The sequence below is a fragment of the Falco peregrinus genome, chromosome 1 (assembly GCF_023634155.1).
Source record: "Falco peregrinus isolate bFalPer1 chromosome 1, bFalPer1.pri, whole genome shotgun sequence".
Classification (NCBI taxonomy): Eukaryota; Metazoa; Chordata; class Aves; order Falconiformes; family Falconidae; genus Falco; species Falco peregrinus.
The window spans coordinates 60,157,771-60,172,997 of record NC_073721.1 but is presented as its reverse complement, the minus strand read 5'-3'; the positions used below and the strand labels follow the sequence as shown (position 1 = coordinate 60,172,997).

General features: G+C 41.6%; 1 protein-coding gene across 6 annotated transcripts in view; it reads left to right on the top strand.

Annotated features, from left to right (window-relative positions):
• Positions 1-15,227, top strand: part of AMBRA1 (autophagy and beclin 1 regulator 1) — a 135,635-nt gene that overhangs the window by 38,610 nt on the left and 81,798 nt on the right. For all 6 annotated transcript variants that reach the window (XM_055806626.1, XM_055806629.1, XM_055806639.1 and 3 more), the window contains one exon: positions 2,629-2,811. In XM_055806626.1, the coding sequence (XP_055662601.1) occupies positions 2,629-2,811 (183 nt within the window). The remainder of the gene's footprint in view (positions 1-2,628; positions 2,812-15,227) is intronic.

Genomic DNA, 15,227 nt, shown 5'->3' with positions numbered 1-15,227 from the left:
AAGTGCTGTGTTTGTACAGCGAAGCCTCCTATGTTATATAAGCGCGAACAGCTTTAACTCATCAAACAGTGCATAAAAGATCCAGGAGGAATCCAAAACAAACTGTGTGTGTGGTTCCCCTTAGCCTTTTGCTGCTTATTGACTAAGTTTTTAGACCCCTGAGCCTGTAGCCTGTCTGCTAAACTTGCTTCTATCGTGATGGCAGCTTGGTAGGGTACAGGGAGCTCACCTTGGGGAAGATGCTCTCTCTTTCAATCTGCATGACTTCTTGTCATGGTTTAACCCCAAGTAGCAACTCAGCCCCACACAGCTGCTCGCTCACTCCCCCCGCATTGGGACTGGGGAGAGAATCAGAAGAGTAAAACTGAGAAAACTCATGGGTTGAGATAAAGACAGTTTAATAAGTAAAGCAAAAGCAGTGCACGGAAGCAAAGCAAAACAAGGGATTCATTCCCCACTCCCCATCGGCAGGCATGTGTTCAGCCTTTGCCCGGGCAGCGGGGCTCCAGCACGCCTAATGGGAAGATATGCCATTGCTGCAGATGCCCCCCTTCCTCCTCCTTCCCCCAGCTTCATATATTCAGCATGATGTTCTATAGTATGGAATATCCCTTGGGTCTGTTGGGGTCAGCTGTCCTGGCCATGTCCCTTCCCAGTTTCTTGTGCCCCCCCAGCCCCTTGCTGGCAGGGCCTGAGAAACTGAAATAGTCCCTGACTTAGTATAAACATCACCCAGCAACAACCAAAACCATCAGTGTGCTGGCAGCATTCTCACAGCAAATCCAAAACACAGCACTGCACCAGCTAAGATGAAAATTAACTCTTGCTTCAGCCAAAACCAGGACACCTCTAATTCCTTCTTTCTTGTCACCTTCTCTTTCACTTGCATGTCCTGAATGTGTGGCAGAATGGGAGACTGAATGTCCTCGACGGGTGTCTGCAGCCAAAACGACATTAATACAATCTGTACCTTGAAGAATTGGTACATTTTTCTTTCATGCTGCTCTAGAGAGCAGTCTCTAGAAATACTATTAAATGTAGTTTTCCACTGAAATATGGCTTTAGGGATAGCAGCAGAGCACTTTGAGACCTAGTCTGATTGTTTGCTGCTTATGCTGCTGTCGATGTGAAACTTACCCATATAGCAAGTCTTATTCCTAGTACATTCTCACAGAATCAGCACAGCTGTGGAAGGGATGAAAAGTAAAGTCTTCTAACAATCATATTATCAGAGGTGATTGTGGAGTTGCATTTTTGTTGCTGGTTGTCATGTAACACTGAAACTGTGTGGTATTGGTCACTATAAAGTTAAACATATCCTTAAAGTCTTCATGGCTGACAGCGAGGTCCTCTGTAAAATGAATTTAGCTTGAAACTCTGTTCTGAAGATGGGTAGCATTCCTGTAAGGCACACTGGCCACCTCTCTTTGTGACTACAAATGAGTATGTTTTCATCTCTAGACTATTCCCTGAGATTCACTGTTCATTTGAGATTTTTTGTTTTGTTTTTCTTTGTTTAAAGGTGTTCGCACTTTCATTTGTAGATTAAAAATTCAGGCTGCTCTCTCCGTTATTGGTCTCTTGCCCACGGTGCCTTTGCAGGAAATGAGATTGTATTGTCATGACCCTGGGAAGTACCAGTCTGGTAACTTGAATAAAAAAGAACAAAATCAAATGCATGCATGGAACGGGAAGCAGCAGGGAGGAAACTAGAAGTTAAAGGCATAGGCATCTTAGTATCTGATTACTTGGGGGCTGAGGGTGGGGTTTGTTTGAACCTCCCCTCAAATTAGACTTCAAGTCTAATCCAAAAAACACTGAAGAAATTACTATTCAAGCATCTGATGTGTCTGGACTTTCATACTGAGTAACTGTGTCCCAGAAAGCATGTGCTAGGAGCTGTGGATGTATATGTATGCAGGGTAGGAGAAGAGAGCATGGATTTTGTCTCACGTCAAGGATAGCTGGTGCAAACAAAGGCAGAGTGATGCAAGAGAGGGTTAAGAGTTAATTGCAGAGGAAGGTTTTCCTTACAGATGGGATGGGAGGCTTTTAGCCGCTCCTCTTAACATACCTCTAGTGGATCTGATGAAATTGCCACTATGTGAAATCCCTAGTTTGGATTACAGAGTAGTTAAATGAAGCTGTTTAACTTTTTTTTATTTATTTATTTTTCTTCTGCTTGATGGTCAACATCACCTTTTTTTCAATGATTATTGGAATGCTGCTGCCGTTTGGTATTGCAAGTGGAGTTCACATGGGGAGTGGGCTTGATTCTTGTCAGGGATGCTTGCTGGGGTTAGTTGTGTGAACTGGTAATAAATGAAACTATTGCCTCCAAAGAGTCTGGAGAAGTAAGCCTCTCTGTGCTGTGGGTGAGCTTTTTGTCTGTAGGTGCTGCGTAGCGCTTCTGTTTGCACAACAGTGGAATCACGTGGGAGTGTAGCATATAAAGAGAAAACTACTTCTACTTGCTTGCTTTATTTACTCTATCTTACAGATATAATGCCAACAGCCAGTTTTGTGATATGCTGTTACTGTCCTGGCACTTGGAGCTCAAAAGGCAAAATAGGACTGGTTGTCACTCTATACATGTGTAACAAGTGACTGTATATCTCCCTTGCTCAGGTTGTCTCCTGCTGCATATTATGCTCAGAGGATGATCCAGTATCTTTCCCGGAGGGACAGTATTCGACAACGCTCTATGCGATACCAACAAAACCGCCTCCGCTCTTCCTCCTCCTCTTCTTCCACTTCAGAGAACTCAAGCCCGTCTGTAGAAGGAAATGATCTGGAATTTGAAGATTTTGAGTAAGTGTGCATGCTGCCTTGCCCTCTTGCTTGAGTCTGTTGTCAGTACAAGACTGCATTGTGGCTTGCTACTGTTTACCAGAGACACCTGAGGCTTCCTGTAGGAACAGATTAAATTAATAATTAGAGCAGTGATTGCTACAAATGGGTCTTGTAATTTCTGTTACGAAAATGAAGGATGTTTTAGGCTACCTCCAACACATCAGGCTATCTCAAACAGATTTAAAAAACCAGTTAAATAAAGAAAAGGAGAATCTTTCTCCCATGGAACAGATGGAGAGCCAAGAATTTATTAGAGCTTTCAGATCTTGAGACAGAACAGGAACCACTAAGAGGCTTTGCTGGACTTAGTTCTTTGGTCTAGGGCTGTAGGAGAGAGCCAGACGTGTTCTGTTACTTCTGCTTGCACAATCTGTACAATTTTGTCAAATCAGCGGAAGTTTGTGGAGTGGTTTGTTTTTGCGGTTTGTTTTGAAGACTTGGTGATTGTGAACCTGTGTTAAGTTCAAGCTTAGTTTCCTGTAAGGAGGGCACATGGCCTCTTGTATCAAAGTGAGGGCTGACTACATCCAAACCTTAGAAGAGCAGGACTCCTGTAAGCCGCTATATTTCCTTCTGAGTGGTTCTCCTGTTTTAAAGTCTGCTCTCCAGCATCTGCTTTTGGACTTCTAGTGATACCTGGTGTAATCCCAGCAAACAAATTTATTGCAGTCTCTTTCCGATGAATGGAAGTATAGTAATGAATTCTTTAGATGGCATGGGGACCAAAAGCCCAGGAATTTAGATTAAATCCATTTTAGCAGAAAAGAATATGACCTTTCTAGTTTGTCTTGAGTCATTTCCTTTTATAAATGTGGGATTTTGCCTGGGTACTTCAGATATTTCACTGAATTTTTTCCCCCTTTGTGTGTATTGTGATTAAAACATGGGATGATTCTGAGCATTGTCATGGAAGTTGTCTACATTGGTAGTGTAGGTGGGAAGTGTGTTTGATGGGAGTTGTGAACTCGTCAAAACTCTGGGTTTTTATATTGCTGCTGCCAGCAGAGGATGCTGTCAACTTTGCTACTGTCATAACTTCCACTTTTACTCTTGCAGTGGCATATACTTGAGGCGGCATGTTGTTAAAGCTCCATGCCCTTTGTGACAGGGTGAAGACCCTTTATGAAGGACACTGTTAACACTAGCTGTTCTCAGGAAAGCAAGATATTTATCCCTTTCTGACTTTTTAAGTGGTGGTAGACTTTTTTTTTCCCCTTAGAATGTTGTTCTGTGAAGCTGTCATTTCATGCTCCAGCAATTTAATATTCAGAAGTGCAGAGTGAGAGAATGTCTTCCCCTGTCATTGTGGCCTTGTTTGTGTAGGATGTAAATGAGGGGAGATAATGCAGAAGAGTCACTGTCTAGTAGCTTTTCCCAGTCAGCTTTGTGGTCTGGAAGAGCAGAAATATGGTGGCTGCTGGGCTCATTTTGTGAGGTGGGAGCGTTGCAAGCATAGACCTTAATATTTCCGTTATTCCATTTTATTTGTCTGAGGCGGCTTGTTCCGCTGGGAAAATAAAAGATGGTAAGTTGTTCGTTCCCAGAGCCAGGCAAATGCCTGCTGAGGAGTGTGTTCCCCTGCAGATAATGTTCGCATAGTAAGAGCACCCAGTCAGGGAAGCAATTCAATCAGCCATGCTAAGGTTGTCTTTCATTTCATACTGAGCAAAAAGAAGTGTTTATTCCTTAATGTGCAGTGGTTGAATTTATTGGTTGAATATTTCATGTTGAATTCTGGTCTGTGCACTGAAGACATGCTGTCTTTTTTCCTTCTCTGCTTCATTATTTCTCCTGGCTGATTAGAGGGAGCTGCTGTGCAGGTGTCCTCAGAGCTGGAACTTGTCTCACGATTCATTTGATTTCTTCTGCTGACACTTCACCATTAAATCTCTTATACAGAGGTTTTGCCTCTCCTTTTGGCTCCTGTATCCCACCTCCTTTGTTTGCTCACCTGAGCAGAGTCCTGTATTTCTTCATGTGTTTCTTTCTTGCCCTGGTCCAAATGCTTTGGCTCCCCTGCTTCTCCAAATCTGGCACAGGACAGGGAATTGCTGTTGTCTAGCTGTCTGCAGCTCGTGCTTTTCTCCTGGAATCCAGTGAATATTTTTTTAATGCAAAAGCCATAGCAAATTGCCTTGCTGCTTTATATTTCTGAATTGGTTAATGTAATTGGTGAATATTCTCTGTTCTTTCATTTTCCTAGAGACCGGGAGAAAGATGTAAGGGGCATTAAACGCCAGCTGGTTTTACTATACATAGAGCTCTGGGCAAGGAGCGAGCCCTGTGCTTGTGCAGGGTGCCTGGGAGATGAGCCTTCCCCATCTTCTGTGGGGTTCTGAGGCTTTTTCTTCTCTGAGATTAATTTTGTGTCTTTTTTCAGCTTTGCTTACCTGATCATATAGAAGGGGTGTGAAAAATTTGGCCTCTGCACTGTGTGCATATGGCTTCTGAATTTAAGCTAAAGCCTGTCCTCTTGTGTGTCAGTCTAATGGTGTCATTTTCCTCATGCAGTTTCTCCAGAATCTTATTTGAATTCATTCATAAATACGTGTAGTTTATGATAGCAGTAGTGTTGGCCTAAGAATGTGAAGTAGCGTGTTTTTTTAAGTATTAGTAATATTCTTCTATTACACCAGCTTTTTTATGGACAGAGGAGGAGGGAGACGCAAGCGATACCTGTGTAACTTGGTCTAATAAGATGTTATCTCTCTCCATGTGCTGCCTGTGTTTAACCTGTCACTGTTGTCATCTTACTGCTTGTTGAATACAACTGACAACTGTAAACTTGGTCATGTCTGCATGAAGGCATTTAATTTGGTTTCTAATATATATACAGTTTGTAATATTAGGTTATTAACAGATAGATTGATATGAGTGGGCTTGAAGGTTAGCTTTAGCAGAATGCTAAGCTAAAATGAAAAGGCTTCTTGTATTCTGGGGTAAGACTCTGAATGAAGAATGATGTCACTTCAGTCTCCCAGCATAACTGGTAAAAATAGATTCTTTATAGACAAGTCATAGATGTTGAACTTTTTAATCAGGGTCTTTTTTTTTTTTTTTTTTGAGTGTTTTGTGTTTGGATCACATAGTAAATTTAGATTTTTAGAGCAAAACTATTTTTTTCTTCTTCAACAAGCAGATGAATCTTGGCCTTCAATGTCCCTTTTTGTCTGCAGTAAGTGTGAGAACAAATGCACAAATACAGGTTCGTTTTATCTGTCAGACTCAAAAGCAAATATATAGGACAGCTCGCTGTCTGAAAGCCTTGCTCAAATCCTTCACTACAGTTCTGTAAAGACTTTCAAACCAAGGCTAAAGGTGTGACTGTGGCTGACTGCTTTGTCTGCTTTTGAGAGTGGGCTGCCTGGTAGAATGTAGATATGAAGGAGCCTGGAGATTACGCTGTTCTAATGTCTGCAGCTTTTCCCCTTCCTAGCCTGTCCTTTTTCCTTTCTCCCAAGAGGATCTGTGCTGGGGTGGATCCATTCAGTTGTGCCCTTGTGACAGACTGGGAAGGTCTTTATTGTGTCTCCGCAACAAGAAGGGCTTTACCTCACAGGCCTGAAGTCTTGTTTTAGTGCTTTATCTTCTCAGTTTCTTCTGAGACACCACTGAGCACCCAGGGAAGAGAACGTGAGTACTGCAGGCACTGTTTTACTGAGGCTGTAACGGGCATTCTGGTTTTGTGGAAGCAGGCTCTTGCTTTGCAGAGTTGATGAATCACTTACGGGAAAACTTACAAGATTCAGGGTGACATTATTTGGCTGTATTTGTCAGTTTAAAATCCTTTCATTTAAGGTGTGTTCTGGACCAAGACTTTTGGTTTCTTAGATAGGCATTTTGCAGGGGTCTCCTGATAAGTGTGTAGGACATATGAGTATCCACCATGCCTGTCTTCTGCCATTTTTGGCTGCTTTATTGACACTGTCACAGCAAGAAGTGCCAAATCAAAGTTCTTCCAATAGCTTCTCACCTTAAAAGGTTCTAAGATCACGACCCGCCAGCTGACTGCCACTGTGCAAAAGCTGTAAGCCTTGCTTCTGTTTGCTTGAATATGATTTTATTTGGTTTGAGTCTGTTTTGTTCATGGTCAGTGCTCCGGTTCAAGCTGGCACTTTGGTTTAACTTTTTTTGTGAATCAAGGCAAAACAGCGCACAGCCTATTAGACATTCATGCCAGATATCTAGGCAATCACCCTTCTTTTGGAATGTCTTCATTTAAAGCATCTTTTCTTGTTGGCTTCTTTAAGAAAATTGACTTGTGCATTGGGGACTGAAAATATTAATTAGGAATGGGCAGGAAGCGATTGTGCCTGGCCTTGTGCACTGGGGGAGCAGGGGAGGCAGTGGCTGCGGAGGTGTGGGTTACTTTTAGTAGTGTGCACTGGGGGAGCAGGTTTGGGTTTGGATTCTGTTCTCCCTGTTGCTCCTCAAGTAGAATGGTGGAAATGGGTTTTGGGGAGGGAATTGTGTGTCACGGTGAGAACAAGCACGTGGTTTGGTTAGTGGCTGAGACAGAGATTTTAGGAAATACTGAGTAAGAAGAGAGAGAGGTTGGAGATTACCAGTTTCTGAAATAATGTCTTCCATACCCTTGTGAAGGAATTCCACGCATGTGTTTAAATCCAGTCTCTACCTTTTCAGTCTGATTCTTTATCATTGTTTGCTAGAGACACGAAGCGACAGGAGCGCTAATCTGCAGAAATGCAATCGGTTCACAATACGCAGGCTGTTTTCTCTTAGCACACCAACTATTAAGAGCACAAGAGTAGAACCTGGAGTCTGTACAGCCAGTCTTGGTCTTTCGTGCCCTCCTCCCCAGCTGTTCACTGCGCATTTGTGTATTTCACAGCACTTTTTCCTTCCTGGGGCAACCTTCAGCTTCTACATAAGAAACTTCTTCAAAGAGCAGCCGGGTTTTCTTGGCACAAGAAAGGAGAAATTAGAATGGCTGAAGTTTTTTGTGAGACTTGAAGTGTATGGGGCTTCTGATCTACAGCTCCAGAACAGCAGGACAAGTTCTGTCATTGTGGAGAGAGAAGTGTGGGGGGAATCCCAGAGATAAGGGAAGAGGTTTACTCTGTAGGGTGACTATAGCTTAAGCTGACACCTGAGGATGGATGGGATGCCAGCTGTTAAGTTCTGATATGGTGTAACAAAGGTGGGTAAAAGAGAGATTACTTGATCAATGGTGGCCTTTTGGTATAGTGGTAGAAAGGATGCATATCTGAACTACAAGGTTTTAAAAAGCAGTTAGGCTGAGTGTTTCAATTTTTCTCCTTACCATCCTGATGTTTACATTTGAGGTTAACAAAAGACATGGTAGGTATATGAGAATCTATATGAGCTCTTAATGTCATTTAAATGCCAATGGAAATGGAGTTTTAGGATCCATGTCACATCCGTGTACTGCAGAAAAAGTAGCAGTTTCTTTCTGGAAGTCCTGGATGGGACACTTTGTTATCTCTCTCTCTTACTTGAGCAGCTACAAATAATATTCTTGTTAGCAGTTTTCTGTTTGAGTTCAGATAAAGATATTAAAAGCAGGATTGCTGTTTGTTGTACGTACCTGCTTTTGTTGTTTTCTTCCCAGAACCCCTTTATCTGTGGTTTTGATGCTGTTTCCTCTGCCTCTGTTTTTTTGGATCACATGGCTCTGCATCGTTGTTTTGGATGAAGATGGACCTTCTAAAAACTGGCTTTCAAGGCAGACCTGAATTCTGTGGAACTTGGTGGTCACTTTCTGTTGGTATTTTCCCCACCTCTCGTAGGTTTGTGAGCAGTTAACACTGGGATGTTGCTTCCTGATACATAGCAATTTATGTTAATTATATTCATCATCTTAAACACAGTTGCAGGCTAAGAATGCTAACAAGTCCTGGATGAATGGAAATGATATTGAATCTACTCTTTGAACTTCATTTTTCAAGGATTAGTGAGATTGTTAGCTCGGCTTGTGATCTACTCTAGTAGCCTGCAGCTTCATTTTCCCTATTCTTTTTATCTTTATCTTTTGTGACAGTCTTTTATATTCCCCTTATCTTGGTCTTAATGTCTAATAATGCTGCCTGGATGCAGTGACAGGCAGTGACCGTTTCCTTGCAGCAGTTCTGCAGGATATTGCTAACCTTTGCAGCATAATGTTGTATTCACCGTTAAGTCACATTCCAGCAAGGCAAGTGTCTTCACAGCAGGGCGGTGAAAGAATGAGTGCCTTTTGAAAGCTGACAGTTGCCAGAGAAGCTCACATCATATTCCGTCCTGTTGGTTGCCTGGGCTTGTAGAAACAGTTTTGATGGCAGGATGGTACATCGGAGTTTTTCTGCTATTTCTGAACTGTGATCTTTGTTTTCCTTTTATTTTGTGTCTGTGAAACTCTTTTAAGTCAAACTAGGTCACTTAGTAGGTGATGTCTGGTGTTAATGAGAGTGATCAGGAAGCAAGCTGTTACTAGTTTGTTGCTGGCCATGCAGAGAAGGCAGTGGTTAACATTCTTCAAGCCTGTAGGTCTAACAGATGAGTGGTGTTTGTGCAGTTTTTGCTTGGAAGACCAGTAGCATGACAGTGCAGTATAGTTGAAAAAGCTGGTGCTTACTTTTGGCTCTTTATTCCTGTATGGAAGCCTGATGGAGCAGCTGATTCCATGTTTGCACTACAAATTGTGCTCAATGAGTACCAGTTGTGAGGTTTTCAAGTGATTAGAAGTAGCCTTAGTGATGTTTTCCCTAGTTGTGCTCACATGAATGGTTGAAAATGGCTAATTAAGGGATCTCAAAGGAAGGGTAGTTGCAATGCTGGATGTCCTCATTTTTCATAAAATACTGACTACAGTGGTTTCTTTAGTACCCAGGTGCCATGTCTAGGCTGGGGAGTAGGGATTTGCTACCTTAGTCTGGCCTCTGATGTTTCTGATTTTCTAGTGATCCACTGCAGTGGAGTGAATCAGTCTTACTCTAAAACGTATCATCCATTGGTGAGCCCACCACACGGTGAGGTAATTAGGGACAACTGGATACTGTGCCTGGATAAGAGTCAGTGCTTCATTTTGGTTCTGAAGCAATTAATCCTTGGCCTTTAATGGGCAAGTACAGCTGTTTCTCTTGACCAGGTAATAAATCCTTTCTTATGTGATGCTTCTCTGAAACACATGATCTTCTGAAGTGCCGTTTTCAATCTTGTAAATAAATTTCCCCCTGAACAGCCCTCTGAGAGGTAATCAAGGCTGGCAGTTTGTTTCCCTCTGGTCAGGAGAGCCATTAGTAACTCAACAGTCCGCTGTTTTATAGGAAGTTTTAGCGGATAAATATACATAAGCTTTCCCTGGTGTTCCTTTGAAAAAGCTGCTAGTGAAAGACTGGTGGGTTTAGCCTTTTGAAAGAACATAGGAAGATGGAAAGGCACCATGTCTTGGGTGACTTATTCAACTTCTTCATCAATTGTTTTATTAAGTAGCTATGTTAAAAATCTATTCTTCCTAGCTCCTGTCTCTCCAGCTGGGCAGCATTGGTCTTTGCAGTTTCTCTAATATTTTTATTCAGTTTTTTTGGCGTCCGATGTTATACTTGGAAGTTTGCTCTACGGTCCTAATACATTTAGTTCAGGAAAGGCTTTTTGTGTAGCAGATGCTTCTTTTGGCCTAAAATTTCTTGTTTCTTGTTGTCTCCTTCAGTTCTGCCTTAAGTACTTCTCCTTCGGTAATGGTCATATCCTTCAAAGATGGTTAGTTAAATTTATTTTTATACCTTTCATTTTTACCAGATTATGTATATTCTTTTTAAATCTGGTTATTTTTTCATTTTAATGTCTGTGGATGTCAGTGCTTGTACGCTTTTTGATAAGACCAGTGCTACTGGCTTGCTTATTTGTAGCTACTTGTGGAAAAACGTCTCTGCTCGGAGATAAGTCAGCTGTCTTGAATCTTTTCTCTTAGACACGATCCTGGTTTTAGGTGACATGCCCTGTCCTCAGAGCCATAAGTAGGGTGGTCCCCTTTTCCTGGGTTGAGCTTACAACTTCTCCAAGTCTGAAGGACTATGAGTAAGGTAGCATATACTGGATGGAACCTCTATGTTTTTTGATTGAGACTAATCCTGCTGATCCAGGAGGTGTTATTCCAGCTACTGTGTGTTTCTGGAGAGCTACGATCATCTTGCAGTGTGACTTTTCATTTTGTCTTCTAGTATACCTGTATCTCACTGAAATATTCAGAATGTCAAGATTTTATTTTATGTCTACACCTCTATTTTGAGAGGCTTATTTCCTAGAAATGCTCCTAGTTTTTCCTAACTTCGTTTGTAGGAGGTGCCCAGGATCTTGCAGGATCAGACAGAAGGAAAACTAAGGTTTTAATACCTTCCGGTATTTGCTGCTCCTTCACTTGTAAAGCTAGGAGTTAACTTTGGGTCATAGTGTTCCCACTGTATGTCCCTTACCCACCAGGATGGTGCTGGAGAGTGATTGACGTTCTTGGAAACATTATGTTTGCTGGTGATTCTCTCACCACCTCTGTGCTACTTCTGTACCCTTTGTAAAGCATTCTACACACTGTGTCTTGGAGTCCTATGCAGCTCTTGAGTGTGCCCTTCACAGGATGTCATCTGTTTTCATGTAAATCAGCAGTAAATTCTGTGAAGTGCAAGATTTCAGGATCTGTTTCTTCTTTAGTATGGTGAGTTTAATATGACATCCTGCAGGGTACCCTCTTTAGAGGACCTGGGGTCAGACTTGACCAGTCTCTAACACAAAGTAAGTTTGCGATTTTTGATAATCTCCCCTGAGCTCCTGATATGATCTTTGTGCTACTCCAGCCCTTCTTGCTTTGTGTGATTCCTGCCCTCTGTGCTAGCTCCTCTGAAGTAACCTCCTGCAGTCTTAAAGCTGATAGCAAGTAAGTGGAGATAGTTAATGTTTGAAGTACCAAGAAAATGTTACTGTTTGTTAATGTTACATCAAGATGGTACAACTGAATCCAGTGCCAGCCCTTAAGGGTATTAGTAGATGCCGCTTAACCAATTATTTAGCATTTCTATTGTACGTAAGTGTCTAACCTCTGCAATAGAAATTGATTTAGCATTTTAAATTGGCTTGCATGAAACACGATAAAATGCTGAAAATAGGGAACAATTGGCTTGGTCTGATATAATTTGATTCTTACAAACTTGCATGGCTTACTGGTGCTGGCTCTGGTAATTAAATGGCTTTTCAAAATGGTCATTGTTGACCTAATTCTGTTGGCAGTGTGGTCAGTGGGAGTTTTAATATTGACTACAATGAGAACAGTTAGACCAACAGATTGCCTTAGAAATCCCATGCTGTGTGTTTAATTTCACTTCCTGATAAAACAATCTCTAAATATTAAAGAGAATTCTTGCCAAGATAGAAAAGCAGAACATAGCTGTTTTACTTTCTGACAGTCTTGACTATATTCTGTATCCACTTGGTTACTAATGTGGTAGCCAAGTTACTGGATGAAAAAAATGCCTTTTTCTCCAAACTGTAGGATGCAAAGTTTTGCATCTCCATCTCTGTGTTCAAAGCTGGCGTTGTCGCTCCATTATATTTACATTGGTCAACTCTTCTCTCAACAAGCAAACAAAACAAGAGCAGAAAAATCCAGGGAGATTTGACTGTCTTATCCAGTTTAGGATAATAGGCATAAGAAGGATGAAAGTTTAAGTGTCCATAAATCACCTGAATGTTTGGGAACACCTTTCTTCTCCTGCGCTGTTCTGTGTTAGTGTTAATGCTGTTTTTCCCCTACCAACTCTTATTCTCCATATCGCTGTTTTGATTTGTCCCACACTGGTATCTGAACAAATTATGAATAACCTGGATTTTGAGCCAGACCCTTAGAGTTGTTTTGACCATTTGTTGGTTCTTGCAGTTTTCCTCCTGAGACAAATTAGTCTGTTAATAATTATAGTATTAAGTCTCCCTTGTCACCTTACCTGCTGATTATTTCTGATTCTTTCTCTGCATCTTGCTCAATGGCTTGCTTAGTTGCTTCATTATTATTTTTTCCCTGCAGAAGTTTCCCTGTGCTGTTCAACTTTGCTGGTACACTTAAAACAAAGGGCATTGCAGGATGACCTTTTAGCCCTGTTAGAGCACTTGCTGTGGTGCAAATTTGCTTCATTTACTTTTGCAAGGTTATTGAGTTGCTTTACAGAAGAGGCTTTTTTTATGTAGAGAGGCACACTCTGAGTGATCCACTTTTGCAGGTTATGGTAATTAAACTATCCAATGCAAATAATTAGCTAATGAGCCTGTAGGTAGTTGACACTAAATAGAAAGAGCATTAGATCTTCACCAGTACTTTAGAGAACTTTGGAAACTTTTCATCTCTTGCTGGAGTGCTTCACGCTGGCACTGCAGCAGTGCTAACATCTGCTCTCCTCCCTCTGTCAGCAGAGGCTGTGTGTGGTACAGAAATAACACAAAGTGCCACCCATCTTCACTGATCTGTAGGTTGGGGTTTTTATTTTCCTTTTTAGAGGGTGCAGAAATAATCTTCAGCTGGTACCAGGGTAATATCAGCTGTCTAGCTTTTCAGCACTAGATGCCTAAAAAACACACTTCCATGTAGTTGAGCATGGGAGTATAGATATAAATGACTCTGTAAATTAGTGATTCAGAGTAATGTTAAAAGACACTGCCCTGTGCTAAAGATGAATATATCTTATGCTTCCATGACAGTAAATAGGAATTTTAGCATTCTCAAAGGATAGTCACTGTTTCTCATTCCCAATTCTGCTGTTTGTGTTATAGGGCAGTGGGTGTGGTATATTTTAAATTTATTTCCTTTTTTATAAGGGGATGTTAAAAATAGATTGCTGTCTCTGGAATCAGTAGAGGCTGTGTCTGTCATGGTGAAAACCAAAGATGAGTCCAGGCTCTGTTTTTTCCCTGTAGGCTTTTTGTGTTGGGGAGGGTTTTATGCATGGTGAATAGGACAGTACAGGATGGAGTTCTTGCATCGGAAAGTTTCATTGATTAGAAAATTTGTGTCCTAGAATGTTTTTGTGGATGCTAAGAATATTGACTAGTGGCATTTTAAAAACCTCAAGCAATTAGTTGCTTTAGTTCTCTTGATTTGGACTGTGGGATGACTGCACCTTTTATTTTCTTTTGTTTGCTGGACCTAATTCCTCATTCCTTTTGAAACCTGCTGCAGAGAGTGTCTTCAGCTGGAGAGTTCTGCAGGGTGCAGTCCTGCTGCTCTTCCTCTTGCTGGTATTCGTCCCTTTCGAAAGCATCTTCTAATTCTAGTCATGTGCATAGCAAATGCCAACGCTGAAGACTGTTTTGCTGCATTTCTCTCAGGGCTGCGTATCAGTATCATTTCAAAAACTGATACACGGACATTTAAAAAGTGTATTTCTTGCCTGACTTTAAATAGCTCTTACTGTGTGTGGCAGGATCTGGAACATCCACTTCTTTTTCCCTTTTGGCCTTTTCTCTTTAGCAGGAAAAGTTGATATGTCAGCACTCTGAGTACGCAGGATCCCTTCTGTTATTGATCTGCATCTTAATAGGTTGGAGGCCTCAGAGAAAAGAACAGCATCAGCTTTTACATTGCTGATTTCAGGAATCCTGCTGGTTGCACAGAAACCTCAGGGCGAGGTGCGGTTTTGGCTGTGAACTGCAAATGCTGCGTCTGCAGCAGGAGAAATGGAAGCTTTGAGCTTGGATTTCGATTTGGTTTTGGTGAAATAGCTTGAAATGCTAACGAGCTTTGCAGAACAACCTCTGTTTTCGTGTTACTGGTTCCTCAAGTGTGTGGGAAAGAGCCATGTAATGGACTTTCTTCTCAGCCCACGTTTCTTGCTCACTGACTTTAAAAAAGCAAAGCAAAAAAAAAAAAAAAATTAGAAATTGCACAGCTTGCTGGAGTGGGTTAGGAATGTGCTGCTAGTGTTGCATAAGGAATATTTAGTTTCCTAGTGATTCTAAGCCTCTGCAAGTAATATTATCCCCACAACTGCCTGGGAAGGGGACAAGTAGAGCTGCAGTTACAGATGGGGATCTGGAATCCGGGAAGAACAGACTTGCTACTTGCACAAGGTCACACAGAGTGAATTTCTGAGTGGAGAGTAAGGCACTACAGAGGTCTGTTTCAGAACTTCAGTCACCAATACTCACTATTTTCCTTGCACTTTTAATGCTGTATAATTACAGGTCCTCTTGTGACCTATGAATGCAATATCAGGAATTTTGTTTGCTGGGGACTCTGACAGTCCTCTGGTTTGCCCTCCTGCTTGTTGTAGAGTTGTTATTGCCAAAATCAGACTGGGTCAGTCATGGCTTTGTCTAGCTCCTGTCTTGAGACTTCCAAGGACAGCAGCTCTGTGACCTCTCTGGGTAACCTGTTCAGT